Below are 15,818 nucleotides of genomic sequence, written 5' to 3'. Positions count from 1 at the left end.
CAGTTAAGAGCTATCCTGTCCCACTGGCTGCCAGACTCATAAAGGTGGACCCACGTGTACTTCCTTGTGGCTCCAAGACACGCCGGCTCACCATTTGCCCACACCCAGAGGGAGAGAAGGCAACGGCAGTCAGCAAGGCCACCTCACATGCAAATCAACCCTGAGAGTACAGCTGGACTCCTCCTGCTGCTCCCAGGCAATGCTCCTGGGCAGGCCTTGTGGAAGATGCCATCCGGGTCGCTGTGTGCTCATCCCTATCATCGGTCTCCTGTTTGACACTGTGGGCCTCATCCTTTTGCTGGTGGGCATCTTTGCCCCACTGGATTTCTGGGACTTCTTGGTCTACACGGGAGCCCTGTTCCTGGCTTTCAGCCTACTGTTCTGGGTCTTCTGGTATACCTTCAATGTTGAAGTACCTCTCGAGAAACTGGACTTGTAGCTTGACTGCAGACAGAGGAGGGATGCATGTGCCACATGCAGCTTCGAAACTGAGGCTGGCAAGCAGCAACGTGTCCCAGTTCCCATCCAGGATGTCCCATGGGGACCAGGTGAGTATACACAAGTCCTGCCCAGCAGGGTGGCCTGGGAGGCTGGGACAAGCAGGGACAGGCAGGGACAGAATGGGCAAGCAGGTGGCCAGTACTCCAACTAGGGATTCTGTAAACATGGACTCTAGTCAATGCTGTGCTGGACCAGCCAGGAGAATCTAGAGCAAACATGTCTCCTCTGGGAAATTTTTTTTCACAGAGGCCAGAGATGCTCTGCTATGCCATGAACCTCTGATATAACAAGAATGATCCTGCAGCCATCTGAAGAGGAAGTTGCCCCTTTAGTTTGGAACTGAAAGGAACAGAATCTGTCTTGATTCTCCCACTGGGGAGAAGCCCTGATTGGGAAAGAAAAGCTTCTAGCAAAAGGAGAGGATGGAAATTTCTCCAGCGGCTGCTTATGCCTTTGCATGCCTGGAGGGGTGTGCACCAGGCTGCGTAGTAGCTAGCAGAGCAGAACTATCCAGAACGGCCCTTCTCCCTTGCTTCCTCCTGTACCTGTCAAGGTTGGCACGCAAGGAAAGTCAGGTCCTACCCCAACGTCCACTCAGTGGTGCTCCAACCCTACTCCCCTCACACACGTTAATGCAGTCACCACATATGCCAGGGCCACCCACAGAGAACCAGAAGTCAACTGACCACAGATTCTTGGTTTTCATCTGCCCAGCCGTGTGTCACAGTCAGGTAAACAGCTCATTAATTGTAGGGTGTCAAAGAGGCAAAGAGTCGTGATATATTCAACAGAGACAGAGTCCAGACGATAGTGCTGGTCTGGCCCTTACGATTCTGAATTAGAGATGGGCAGTGTCCCCAGGGCACTGGTTAGTTTGCCCTTCCCTCTTACCCAGATGGGCTGGGACCTGCACTCAGGTGCAGCCAGGCACTTCCTTTTGATTAGGCGATATAAAAGCAAAGGTCACTGCTGAACCTGAAGGAGGAAGTGATTATGGGAGATTGCCTCTCTCAGAACTGGGAGTCACGAGCAGCACATTGAGGAGGTCTATGTGGAGCGCTGGGGAGGTGTAAGGAAAGAATTGGGACCTCAGAATATGGAGGACCCACTCTGTGCTCCCACACTTAGCTGGGTAACCGCGGGCAGACTGCATCACGCTGCGAGCCTTAGTATTCTCAACTATAAATGGTGGGTAGTATTCCCCGCCCATGTTAAAAGGGCCAAAAGGGGGTGAGGCAGGCAGAGACTCTGCAAATAATGTGGTCCCCACAAACACCAAGCGTCGTTGTTACACGTGTGGGCTAAGGTGAGTGAACTGAGGCAGAATCCGATCTGAGAATGTTGGCCACGGAGAAGTTATTAATGACAGGGGTCAGCTCACACTCTGCCTTATGAAATTTCAAAGCCAGGAGTGTCAACCTCCTTTGCACGCTGTTTCATTGACATAGGTCAGCTAACAAACGTCAATTCCCTTTCATTTCGTGACCTTTGGCCAGGGTGTAATCGCGAGCTGTATTTATGACATACAGGCAGACTATAACAGGCTGTGCCAGTTCTTTTCTCCGAGTAGGGGAAAAGCAGGGAATGTGGACTCCTCAGTTTAGAGCTGACACCAAGGATTTGGTAACTTAGGATTCACAGGACTTGTCCTGATCTGTCCCTGACATAAGAAGGTCATGCTCCTGGTCTGGCATGGACAGACCTTGTAAGTTCCCTGGAGATGACAGCAATCTCACCATTGAATTTAAAGGCTGCCCAGAAGCTTCCAAGTGGCTCATTGGGTACCAAACATGACATCTGCCCTTTGATTTTTATCACTCAGTGGCTGTATTTGCAGAATATTTGCTCCATTTTCTATTTGTTAGGATTTTCCCATTGATAAGCGTAAGCCCCCAGGGCAAGTCAGGCACGTACTCTTTTCTTTTACAACCTAAGATGTTACAGCCCACACACAGGCACATACACCTACATACATGACTACTTACCTTCTTGTTTTCCTATACATCAAACACAATCACACACACACACACACACACACACACACACACACACACACAGGTCTCCTCCACCTTATGAACACATGAGCACATTATATGTGTCTGCTGCACATACATGTTCATATACATACCAGCATGGCACCCCCACACGTTTACAAAACCTAATCACATCCACAGCACCCCACCCAGAAACACGCTCACACTCCCTCACAACTGCTGCACACCCACACAGAAACACACTCTTACCCAGATGAACACACTCGCCACCCCCCAGAAACTAAAATTGCAAGTGTGGAAAGCTCACTCCCAGCCAGAGCCTTGGGAAGTAAAACTTGTTCTTCTGCATTGGGTTTTTCCAACAGATGGACTCTGCCCTGGGAGGGGGTGGGGGAGAGGCCACGTCTGCCTGGAGGGGAGCTGGCCAAAGGCCCCTGCACCTGTTCGGCAGGCTCATGGCCCAAGCAGACACAGTGCTGGGACCATCTACACAGTGGAACTTTCATCAGATCTCTCTGGGGATTTTTTAAGCAAAAGGGAGAGAGAAGGCAAACACACAGTACTTCACAAAAGTTCTCAGAAAAAATATCCCAGGAGATCAGCACTGTCATAAGCAGGCTTGAAAGCTAGGATGGGGTGCAGTGCCTCAGGGAGGCAAGGAGCCATAGGTCTGGCCACACTGGTTTTAAATATCTGGCCTGGCTTCTAGGAACTGGATGAAAATGTGACAGGCGGAGATAGCCCGGCGAGGGGTGTTCAGGCAAAGGAAACAAAACAGAGATGAAAGGGTTAGCGAGCCCAGACAAGACTGGGCAGACACATTAGACTTGGGGCTCGGGACCTTCAGGGCTGACCATGGGGGATCTTGAATGCCAGCTGAATATTTCTGGTAAGGATGGAGAAGCCTTCCATGGCATTACACACTGGGGAATAACCCAACTCCACTCCGCCTGAGAAAGAGTAACTTAGCTCTGTGAACACAGTGGGTTAATGAGGCGAGTCCCAGAAATACAGACACACAATTCAAGAAGATGAGCTGTGGATCATAAAGACTGTAGCTGAAATGCTGGCCATGGATGGCAAGGTGCAAATGGAGAGGTGTGTCCCGGTGTCTTCCAGGAGGAAAACAGTACCAAAGACTCCGCGGCATGAGCAGATCAGGAGAAGGAATACATAGTTAAATGCCACACTTTGTTTTGAACATGGAGAGCTTTAGATACAAATGGAGCGGAACAATCTGACTGTCCTCAGATATGTAGGTCTTTGTTTTTGATCTGTGATTTTGGGCATTGAACCCAGGGCCCACTCTGAGCTATAGCCCCAGAACCCCTGAATCCCTTTAAATTTTATTTTGAAACAAAGTCTTTCTAAGTTGCTAAATTGCCCAGGCTGGGCTCAAAGTTTTATTAATCTTCCTGTCCCAGCCTCCCAAACGGCCATGGGATGACAGGTAGCACCACCATGTCCAAATTTGAATGTATAGATTTTTAACACAGAAGAGATATCAGACGTGGAGATGGAGGGAGGATTGGCGACATGATTGTAAATGAGATTCTAGGAGGAGGGAAGGGTACAAGGTATTGTAAGAACAGAGAGAGGGACCAAAAGAAGGAGGAGAGGGATTTAGCTCAGCGGCATAAGTGCCTACTTTGCAGGCAGGCAGTCGTGAGTTCGATCCCCGGTACCGATAAAAAGGAAAAAGACAAAAATAAAAAAATAAAGAAAAACTGAAATTCACCGAACTAAGCCCCAGGGATTCACATATGATCTTGCCTCCCCTGCAAACACCACTGTTGGGAAAAATGGAAAAAGGAAAATATCAATGGTGTCATTACAGTCATCGTTTCCTTGTTACAGATAAAGATAAGGGTTAAGTAATCTGACCAACCTGTGGGAGAAAACCTGGTACCTCTGCCTCTTGTTCGTTCTCTTTCCATTAGACACCACTGGGCCAGATACGGCCCAAAGCCAAATCAAACCCACCTCCTATTTTGTGACCAAAGTTTTATGGGCTCCCAGCCAACTCATTGACTCATGCATTGACCATGATGTCTTTATGCTATCATGGTAGCCCTGAGTAACAGAGGCCATGTAACCCTGCAGGGGTCGCTATACTGACTACCTGGCCTTTTAGGCAAAACGTTGGCCAACTTCTGGCCCACCCGTGGCCTATATTTGGGAAATGGGGGCAAGAAGGCAGTGTGGGGAGCCTAAATGAAAGTTCTCAGTGATCATGAGGGGCTGGTAGGCAAAAGGCAAAAGAATCTTAGAGATCATATTAAAACTGGGAGACCCAGGGGCTGGGGATTTAGCTCAGCGGCATAAGCGCCTGCTTTGCAAGCAGGCAGTCGTGAGTTCGATCCCCGGTACCAATAAAAAAGAGAAAGACAAAAAAAAAACACTGGGGGACCTGACCTTCAGAGGCCTTCAGGAAGTTGAAATCTAGAGAAAAATGACCACTCTTGGCAATAAGCGTATATCAATAGATGGGGAAGGGTTAGATTAGTGCTACTTATGGAGTGACTGGCGGCAGGTACAAAGAGTGGATGCAGAGGTGACTGCCACACATTTGGTGTCGAAATTAGGGAGGCAGAGATGTTACCTGAAGGCATATTCGGTTTGAGGTGTTTTTAGAGGAAGAGATACAGAAGGCTGAGCCGGATAATAAGCAGAAGAGAGTCACTCAGTAGGCAGGGAAGGAGGATAGTGAAGTTATAAATGAAGAGAGACCACTGACCTTGTGCCAGGTGGGGACAGAGGAGAGATCCAGTGCCCAGGAAGAGCACTAGTTCGCCTGAAAGGTAGGGCGGGGAGAAGACATGGTGGAGCGGACACAGCCATGAGCTCGTTCATGGCTTACAACTCTTGCACAAGGGATTCAAGTCCCCATTTTGCAGGGTGAGGTGAGGGAGTGAACCTCAGTTTCAGGGTTAGTCCGAGAGACGTATTCTACTGAAGGGCAGCACCAGGACCCAAACTTAGTGGTGGCTACCTCCAAAACTACACTGTCTCACCACACACGAAGCTGGGCCTTGGCTGATGTGTTTGGCTTTCATTTACTCAATGTAGGTCCTGTCTGATGGAGAAGACTCAAGCCAAGATGCTCCCTGTTTCCAGCATATCTTCTGATAATATCCGGGAGGAGCCAGAGGCTGTGATGCCAAGGGTTCCAAAGCCCCCGCAAGGATGATGGGAAGGCCACACTCCATCTAGAGCCCAGAGCCACTCTGCCAGGCCACTGACAATGCTGCTGCCGCCCCAGCTGTTGGTGGAGATTCTCAGAAGCCAGGAAGTTCTCCTAGAGGGGTTTTATATGGCAGCATGGCTGCTGTGGGTTTAGATGCTTCTCTGTCCTTTACAAAAGACTGACAATTGCAACTGAGCTCAAAAGTCCAAATAGGGTTCCCTGAAAGCTCATATTTCCTAATATTGTTGCTGTTTCTCTGGTTGGATAGACTCCATGAGCCCTTGGTGGGCTCTACCCTGCCCACACCGCCCAGCGGGCGTGTGGTATCATATTCCAATATGTGGATAAACAACCAGTGCTGTGCGTGAGAGGACTTTCCCCTCTTCAGTGGGGCCTGCTGGGCACTGTCCTGCAGTCCTGCCCACTTGCACAGCCAGGCCACACAGGTGGCTCATATTGAGCTTTAAGTCAAATGAAGCCCTCTAAGCGATTTTCTAACAGACAAGCTCAGTCTCTGCTGTGCTGTGTGTGTGTGTGTTTCACTTCAAGACCTTAAAGCCAAGGCTTAATTTTTAGCTAACTTGCACGTGGTCAAGGGCAGCCCAAATACAGCTACTCTGAGGGTCAGCATCCCGCGGCCGATCTAACAGATGTGTTCCGCTGTGTCACCCAGGCTTGCCCTGTCCCACTAATTTATAATTCCCCAAGTTTGAGTTTGTAATTTGTATTTATATTACCACTCCTTAAAATGTGCATTTATTTTCTTTAAACTGCCTCATATCTTTTGTGTTATGAGGCAGTTAACTAAATAAAGAAGTAGATTTGGACTGCTGTTTTCTCTGACAACATAATTCTGCATCTGCGTGATTTCCTAACAATTTTGAAAATCCCAGTTTTAAGGCATTTGCTCACAGTCCATTGACCCGTCGTGAGAATCTTGAAATTCTAATGCAGAGAGCACAGAGTGATGGAAGCAGAACACAGATTATCCCAAGTCTGTGCAGTTTGTACCGTCTGCCACCAACCTGGCCTCTCAGAGTTAGGCTGGACTCAGAAATCTGAAAATATTTCACGGGAGAACATCCTAGTTAGGGCACTGGAAGGAAGATCCCTCTCCTACTCAGAGCCTCCCTGAGTATATTCACACATTCTCTTGATCCTCCCACTTGGCCGTTTCTGTGTACCGGGAAAGTTCATCTTCTCTTACTTGAGATTCTGAAATCCCAAGAAGAAAAAGTTGCTAATAATCAAAATCACTCTGTCCTCAGGAAGGCTCGGTGGTAGAGGCCTCATAACTTCTCTTTACGTGACTAGTGGAGTGTTTTGTTTTGCCTTTTTTCCCCTTAATTCTAGAAACTGTTTTTATTTCTTTGGCTGGATACCAAATGCCATCACTGGCTGTCACTTAGCAGAATCTGTGTCCTTCAAAATACGCAAATCTTAAAAAAATAGGATTGCGCTTCACCCGGAGCATATGTTAGCATCCAAAACAGACAGAAAGAGCTGAGGCTGGCTGAGCAGTAGCGGATTCTCACCTCATACAACACACTCCTCCTCCAAGGAGCTTCCCAGCCTTTGTGATTCATTCTCTCTCTCTCTCTCTCTCTCTCTCTCTCTCTCTCTCTCTCTCTCTCTCTCTGTCTCCTTCCTGTGTCTGTCACTGTGCCACTTAACGACCATGAAATGAGCACACAATTGTCCTCCAGAGAGGGCACATGTTTGACTTGTAAGTTTTCTCCCACATCAGAAGATACGCTCTTGCAAGATGGAGCCTCTGACTAGTCCTTTAAAAAGTGGCATAAAGTGAATGTGTGATAACAGGATAGGAAGTGAATTAAATTGCATTCCAGAAGATTGCTTACTAGCCCTTGGATTAGTTCTCAGGAAGAAAAGAGTGATTCACAGAGCAGAGACTTCTGGGATTTATCCCTGACTACCCTGGAACCACCTTTAAAAATCTGGCACTGAGAAGGTGCACCCAGATCAGGAGGGCAGGCTGTGGGGTGAGGCTCAGTACGTAAGTGCTTATCTGCAGTGACACTGCTGAGACTCCTTAGGTACAGAACTAGAGACCAAGACGTGGAAGACGATCTTAGAGATCACGAAGCTGTGCTTCTCCTACTGCGTGCATTCTCCTGGATATCTTGCTGAGTGTAAATTCTGATTCTGTTGTACTGGAGAGACTCTGGGATGCTGCCTTTTTCATAAGCTCGAAGGTACCGCCAGTGCTGTTACCTGTAACCTGTGAAGAGCAAAGCTCTCCAGCAACCCAGTCATTTAAGGGATTAGAAAACTGACGCCTGTAAGTGACGTGGCTGTTACAAGTTTAAGTAGTTGGAAGCACCAAGTCCAGATCTGGAATCCAAACTCTTTTCCTCTCCAGAAACAGCTGACTAGCTTCTCCCAAGCTCTGCAGAGCCTCAGGCAGGACAAGCAATCAAGCAAGCAGAGCCCTGGCCGGGAAGTGAGGCATGCTCACACTGCAAGTGAGTCACATATTTTTATACCTCGGGCATCTCCCGGCTGTGCCGCGTGCCAGGGAATGAGGAGAACTCCACGCTGCTCCCCGTCACTCCGGATGCCAGAGAGCTGAGTGCACGGGTGCCCATGATGCAGGCAGGCCTTGGAGAGGGATGAGGAGACACCCACTAAGCTGGGTGACGTCTGATCTAGGCTGGGCCTCCCAGAAAGTCTTCCAGGGAGCTGGGGATGGTGATCCTACTGTTCTCCAGGTCCATCTCCCAAGACTTCTTGTTGGTTCCCTAGGGAAACAGAGGGGACTTTTCACATACCTGAACTCAACCTACCCTGCCTTGTATAGGCTGAGTGATCTTGGCCATGGGCCTCATTAATGAAGAGATGTTAATGATCATATCATGAACACAAGTAGCAAATGCAATTCAGAGACTTCTGTAACATCCCAAATTCGCAAATAACTTAGAATGCCCCATCTTCCCCTCGGAGAAATCAAAACACAGAGCTGTAAATTTTAAATCATGTCATCAGGCTCCTGGTGATTCTAGAGCTATATGATCTGTCATTTTAAAAACTATTTAAACTAAAGCCTGTCACTAAAAATTAAATCTGCACATAACCTCTTTCCCACTGTTTATTGCAAACATGACTAATGGAGATTCTCCCCCCAACCAACAGCCTTAAAGCCCCTGAGATTCACCCCATCTCTCAGTGAAGTTACAGTGTCAGAGAAGAAGGGCACCTTACTGTGGTTGGATCACAACTTGACTCACCAAGACTGAGGTAGTCTCAGAAATATATTTTCATAAAAGACCAGTGAGCCTGAAGGGTTAAAAACTAACCTAAGGGTAAAAAGAGTTAGACAGACAAGTTTGCCTCAGTAAAAGAGATTTTCTGTAAGTATACTCAGCTTCTTTAATCTATCAAGAATCTATATTTGTTCTAAAGAAAGAAGGGTTGTACAAAGGATTAGACTGGATTTTAAGAAGAAAAAGAAAATTCATAGTACAGTGTCTGCATCTCAATAGTCGGAAGTGTCCAGCACAGATGTGGGCTGTGTTACCTGCTAGTAGACACACTGATCCTCTAAAAGGTGTAACAGTGGGAGCCAACTAATGGCTAGCTGAAACAGGATGCTCCAAGCCTCCCAGAAGATTTTTAACAGGGTCATCACATTAGAGGGATGAAGGCCAGCCAGAGAAAGGAGAATGACAGCCAATCAACCTTTTGGGGAGGGGCTTGGGATAACAGGCTCAGAATGCCAAAGGGAGTGAGGAAGCCCAAGTTTTGTTGTATAAGAAAGTGCTTTTCTTTTTTTCTTTCTTTCTTTCTTTCTTTCTTTCTTTCTTTCTTTCTTTTTCAGTATTTTTTTTTCTTTTTTTGAGACAGGATTCCTTATGTAGTTCAGGCTAACTTTGAACTCACCAGGCTGTCTCCAGCTAGCAGTGATCCTCCTGCCTCACCATGTCAAGTTCTGGGAAAGAAAGTGCTTTTCTTAAAACAGAAGGAAGCCCCATAGTGACTGCATCTGACTCCACACAACAAGACAGCCAATAGCTATAGTAAGGCTCTCTGATGAGGAGCCCAGGGACACAGCACCCTGTTCATTCCTTTATGCAATAAGCAGTCACCTCTGCCCTCATTCCACGGAGTCCTAAAGAATGCCCCCAGTGGGGGATCCTTTGGATTTGAATCTGGTAACTTCTGGAAAGGAATGGGTGATAGGATAGAGATGCTTCCACTGGGCACCCCCCTTCACTGGGCTGCCGGCCCCACAACTCCTCCAGTTAGCATGAAGAGAAATGATTAGCATATAGACCATCCATGTTACTTCACAGGTTAACCACTTAGCCATTGAATATAGCTTGACTTTGCTTCCCAAGTACACACACTCAAGTTTGCAATGATCTCTATTTCATTTCTTCCTGGCTTCTCTATCTCCTAACTAGGAGCGCCAGCCCCAGGAAACAATAGCTTTCCTCTCCTCCCAGCTTTCTTTCCAGCCCAAGCCATAGGCCGGATCTACAGGGAGAAGAACAGAGGCTCCTGCACTGCATTCCCCAGGACATGCCCCTGACACACAGCATTAGCTCAGAGGTGCCCTGACCCCACCTTTGTGACCTGTCGTCCTCACCACCATCAGTCTCGAAACCTGTGATCCTTCTGCCCCAAGTCCGTGGGTATCTTCCTGCCTGCAGCTACTTGGAGGTGGGACTGAGGCTCCCCTGATGAAGAGTTCAGGGATACAGCATCCAGCTCTAGGCCCTCCGAGACTGCCTGGGAACAAGAGAGCTGCGGTTTGCAAAGTGCAGAGACCAGAAATAGCCACTTCGCTTGAGAAATTGGTAGAAATACAGTTTCTACACAATGATGCTTAAATTGTTCGGTTCTGACCTGTGTTGTTCTGTTACAATGTCCTCTTTCATCTCAATCTCTACCCTTTTTAAAATTAATCCATTTTTTTCTTACTTTTTTTCAATTAAGGGAAAACTAAATTAAAAAATAGTGGGATATATTATAGTAACCTTTTTGTTTTCCTGTTAACCTGATTTGAACCCCAGTATTGCTCTCCCCATCTTGTTCTGTCTGATTTTACTATATTCTATTTTGTTTAATAGTATCAAGTTTGAGGGTATAGGCAACCACTTTGAAGGCCATAAGAATTACTATGATGCCCATTATGGTTTGACTATTAGCTTCTTTTGAAGTCCTGTAAGGTCTCCAGTGTAGGTTTTATTGGTCTTGTTCTGTACTGTTTTGATCAACTCTATTTTTAAACTCTTTTTTAAAATAGCAAGAGGCACAATGGTAACCACTTTTGATCACCTGGTATTCTATTTTTGCATCATGTACTATGCCCATCCTTCTGTTCTGACCGACTCTGTTTTGTTTAGTCATGTTTGGTTTTATTCTCTTCAAAAAAAAGTAATAAGAACTGTGAGAGTAATAAAACCCAAAAAGCGCAATTGTTATTATAAAAAAGAGAGGAAAGGAAGGTGGTCTAAGGGATCTAACTGCATGTATGTTTGAGTGTGTAGGATGGAAAACCATATTACTGAGCTTTTGTTGGATCATTGAATGGAACTGTCTGCAATCTCACTGTATGAATGTCCACTTTATATGCTTTAATTTTATAATTTGGACAACTGTTTCTAAGATGAATTATTACTGTATTACTTGTACCCTTTTACTGCTTTGTTTTTTTTATTTCCTTTCTTTTGTCTCTTTAAATAAAAAAAAAAAGAAATACAGTTTCTAGCCCTGGGTAAGGTGATCATCTTATGCTCACCCACTCAGGACTTTCCTGGTTTTAGTGTTGATGTCTCACATCCTGAGAACCCTCTTGGTCCCGGGCAAATCAGGATTGCTGGTCAGTGTACTCTTACCCTGTCCATGATTTGTTAATTCCCCGGCTCTGGAGGTGAGGTCTCCAGAGGACAGAAGGTATTTAACAAGCCCTCTGGGGGATCCCAATACACGCTCCATCGAGCGTTAGAACTTGTAACCTACCTGGTTGTGGGCACTGAATTTGGACTTGCTTAAAAGCTGCCCTTGGGTGACTCCGTGTCCTTCACCCTCCCTGGTCACAGGAAAGTGCACCTTATCCTGCTGTGCATCCCATGAAGTCCAGCCAAGCTACACCAGCCCCAGGCAGCTCTTTCATCTGTGAGGAACCTCGTGTTCCAGCCAACCTAGACAGTCCCACAGTGGCTGCAGCTGGCATTCTTGCCAGTGAGGAATGCATTGACTATTGCTTCTGGCTCTTTTGCATTTCAATCTTCAAGAAAATGAAGTTTTTCCTTGTTTGGGAGGAGCATCCGGTGGGCTGGGGGATTTGGTATATAAAAAAAGAGGGAGGAGGCAGTTGAGAAATCCAGACAATCAAAGAATGAGAGAGAGAATAAGACTGGGATGGGGAACAAGAACTGAAGAAGGTAACATCAGCACTCCTTGGGATGTTCTCAAACTTGCAGATTCTCAGCCTCACCTCCAAACCTACTGAATTAGAAACTCTAGAAGTTATGCCCATCTGTTTGCATTTTCAGAAGTCCTCCCAGTGATTCTGACACAAGGTACAGTCTGAGAACCACGGGGCTGAACAATTCCATTTTTCCCCAAGTAGGAAGCCCGCAGTAGGCTTATCCTGTGTGCCTTGAACATTCTGACTCAGAAGAGAGACAGAAATACTTCCAGTGAGATGCACAGGCACACCCCTCTCAGCTCTTACTCTAATGACTTCCTGAGTCTGCAGGGTGGGGACAAATGGCAATAGTATCTCCCAGATACTCCGTTGTCCCTCTGGCTAACCCATCCCCTTCCCGGGAGATGCTCCGTGCTGGAGAGAGCCCTGCAGGTCTTCTGGTGCTGTGTTAGTTATCAGACTTGTCAGCATCAAACGCTCTTACTCTTTGCCTCCCCCATCTCTTGTCTTGAAATGTGTCTCTGCCAAGGAGACTGTAATCATTAAGGAATAATTAGTTCATTTCCCCATGATTTATTAATCAAATGCATCCATAACTGGGTATGCAAAAGGCAAAACAGATATATTGTAATTTCCATTAGAGTTTTGGAAACATTTAAAGCAATCCATTATAACCTCCATAAACCACTAGGGATGTGAGAGGAACAAATGAAACTAGAGATCACAGATCTCAGCTGCTTGCACAAAAGAAACAATGCATCAGAGCATGAGCAAAATGTGGCTCTTCTGTGCCGTGAGCCGGCTTAGGGCTTTGACTTCTACCATAAACTCCACTCTCTCTTCCATTTCTGGGAATGCCAAAAGGTATCTCACGCAGGCTCACACACAAGGCCAGTACTAACTGGGAAGGCTACAGGCTGGCTGCCCTGCATACCCTTTCCTGGCTGCCCACTGGACTTCACCTCCTCCTCCTGCAAGGTCGGTCTTCAGAGTTCACCACCCATGGGTGGCCTTGCAGTGTTCAGTGACAGCACAGGGAGCATGCTCCTGAACCCCAGTGTTCCCCGCCATCCCAGCAATGTGAAGACCGCACTGCTTGAGTCACAGCACCATGCAGGGTGCTGGGGAGATGTTTTCCATCCCAGCTGCAGAGTCCTGCTCAGGAAGGAGCTCACAGTGTAGCTGGGAGGCCGGGCAGGAATGGAGACCACAGTGCTTGGGATGCTTCTTGGCCTCTAGCATCTAAAGCTTTGTTCCTGTTTCAGGTTAGATGGGCCTGCCTTCTCCCTTGCTTAGGATACCTGTCACCAACACATCTTATTAACAGAAAAGAGTCCACAGATGGAGCTGGGAGACATCCGTCCCCAACAAGGAATGTCTTGAAAATCTCTTTTTTAGCTTGAAAATTTGTACAAATGTTACTTTTTTTTTATTCCCTATGGTATATTTGTCCTTATCTATTATTTTTAAATGTCCTCAAATTTTCAAGTAAAATTAGCATCATTTTACCTTCCCCCAGTCCAGTGAGGTGCACTCCCCAAAAGTCACAAACCCAGTTGAGAAGGAATCCTGACAGCAGGCAGTCTTTCTCTCTCTCAAGGCTCCCCAGCATATCACACATGGGTACCCACCAGGTTCACCCCAGCAGCTTACCAGGCAGGTCCAGCCATGTATTATCATCCCTACTGAAGATCGAAGATCAGTAAGCACCCCGGTCACCCAAGCTCCACATGTTCTGTAAGGTGTACAATGCATCACCCAAGACCAGCCAACCCATTACACCAGGGCCTGGTCTGGGCGCCACATCTCCTGTGTCCTGACCTTCCTCTGCATCCGTGCTCTCTGAACGAAGGCAAAGGACAGGTGGTGAAGCATGATCTCCACCAGGGGACCTGCTCAGCAAGCCAGCTGTGTGGTCAGGGTGCTTGCTGGGCCTCTTCTTTGAAGTGGAAGGGTCAGTGCCAGCACCACATTCCCTAGAGGATGGTCGTGAGGATATACAGGTGGCATAGACAAGGCCCTGGGAAAGATGTGCATGTGTGACAGAACTGAGTGTGGCTCCTGACCCTGCTGCAGGGAAGCCTCAGGCGGAGGTTTGCTTGTTCCTTTCTTCTCCCTTCTCGGCCCTCTTGCCTACACGTGTAGTTTAGTACACACACAGGGCGAAGGGTGCAGGACCCAGGGACTCTGTAATAGACCACAAACTCCCAATGACATTGGAGCCAACAAGAAACGTAGGTTGGGGACTTAGCTCAGTGGCTCAAGCAAGCCTGGCAAACGTGAGGTTGTGAGTTCAATCCCCAGTACCAAAAAAAACCCCACAATAAATGTAAATTACTGTACTGCACCATAAAGCCATTGAAACTGGCTTCAGAGATGAAACCCACTCACCTTTGCTATCATGTATCAGTGATTACATCCAATGTTGGAGGTCAACTATGCGGATGAACTTGGGCCAGCTGTGTAATAAATGAGCATACCCACAAAGCACTCTCTACCCGCCCTGTATCACAAGTGATTCAAACTGGGAAGAGCCCTGATTAATTGCAAACTAACCAACTGCCATAATTCTGCACTGAATCTGCAAGGCTTGCCCTTTCACTGTCCTCCTTTCTAAATTCCCCTATGTCTCCCTGATAGAGTGAAAGTGTTCATTGCTTTTTATGCATGGCGGTTTAAATGAGTTTGGTGAGCCATGTTCTAAACAGAAAATGTATCTTGCTTCCTCATAAATCACAGCAGTTTACAAAAAATTTCAGAAAAACCCTGGAGATGGAATTAAAATGTAAAAGTAGGAAATAGGAGTTAAAGAAACGGATTATTTGGAATGGGCTATTCATTACCTCCAACTCGAACCAAATAAGCAAGTTGAGTGGCTTAAGGTTGTATGCTTGTAACTTATCTTATCCATGAATAGATCCTACACTCGAAGCTTTACACTTGAAGACTTTCTAATACGCGGTAATACGATAGGCAGGTAAGGGTGAGCCTAAAGGACATAACAAAGGAACCAGACCACCAATCCTACCTCGTTCCCTCCAAGATTCACATATATTTTCCATTCCTGAAGTCAGTGGTATAAAAAGAGGCATCATGGACCTGCAGGTATAGAGGATTTAATGTGCATTATACTTCAGGACTTGACATACAAAATGCCATAGGTTGGAGATCAACCCTATTAAGTTTAAATTTAATAGTTAGCTTACCTCTTATGCAAATGGCAGTGCAAAGTTTGTCCTCATTACTGCAAACATATATGCACATGCGCATGCATGCACGCGCACACACACACACACACACACACACACACACACACACACACACACAGTTCTTGCCCCCTGCTGGTAACTAGGTAGAGTTACCTCAACTGAAGTAGAGAAAACTTAGAACTAGAAGTCAGATTTAGGCTCCAGTTTTAGCTGCACGACTTGCTAATAAAATTATTTTGTCACCACACCCAATTCCACCTATAAAATGGGCTTCAATAACTACAGGTGACATAATGTATGAAACAATAACTATCCAATAATATCCACTGAGTGTTTATGGTAACGTGCCAGCACTTTCCCTGGTTTATCATCTGTATACTTATCATAACCTTGCAAGACTGCTGTGATATCTGACCCAGAGAAGTTAAGGAAGATGTCCAAGCTTGTAGTCAGTCATAAGTAGCTATGGGACTGAAACCAAGCAATCTGATTCCAGAGTGCTCGGAGATTAGTAAAGTACATTGTAGTAT

General features: G+C 46.6%; 1 protein-coding gene across 1 annotated transcript; it reads left to right on the top strand.

Moving 5' to 3' along the window:
• Positions 1-7: 7 nt before the first annotated feature.
• On the top strand, positions 8-6,509 carry Tmem238l (transmembrane protein 238 like). The gene is made up of 2 exons (XM_063242612.1): positions 8-548; positions 5,565-6,509. Exon 1 carries the CDS (start codon positions 200-202, stop codon positions 437-439), a length of 240 nt encoding a protein of 79 aa, XP_063098682.1. The 5' UTR covers positions 8-199; the 3' UTR covers positions 440-548; positions 5,565-6,509.
• The last annotated feature ends 9,309 nt before the right edge of the window (positions 6,510-15,818 follow it).

The sequence above is a fragment of the Cavia porcellus genome, unplaced genomic scaffold (genome assembly GCF_034190915.1).
Source record: "Cavia porcellus strain 051 isolate PalLab524CR breed Dunkin Hartley unplaced genomic scaffold, mCavPor4.1 scaffold_32, whole genome shotgun sequence".
NCBI classification, from domain to species: Eukaryota; Metazoa; Chordata; class Mammalia; order Rodentia; family Caviidae; genus Cavia; species Cavia porcellus.
The sequence above is the reverse complement of the archived record's forward strand: the minus strand, read 5'-3'. Positions and strand labels throughout refer to the sequence as shown.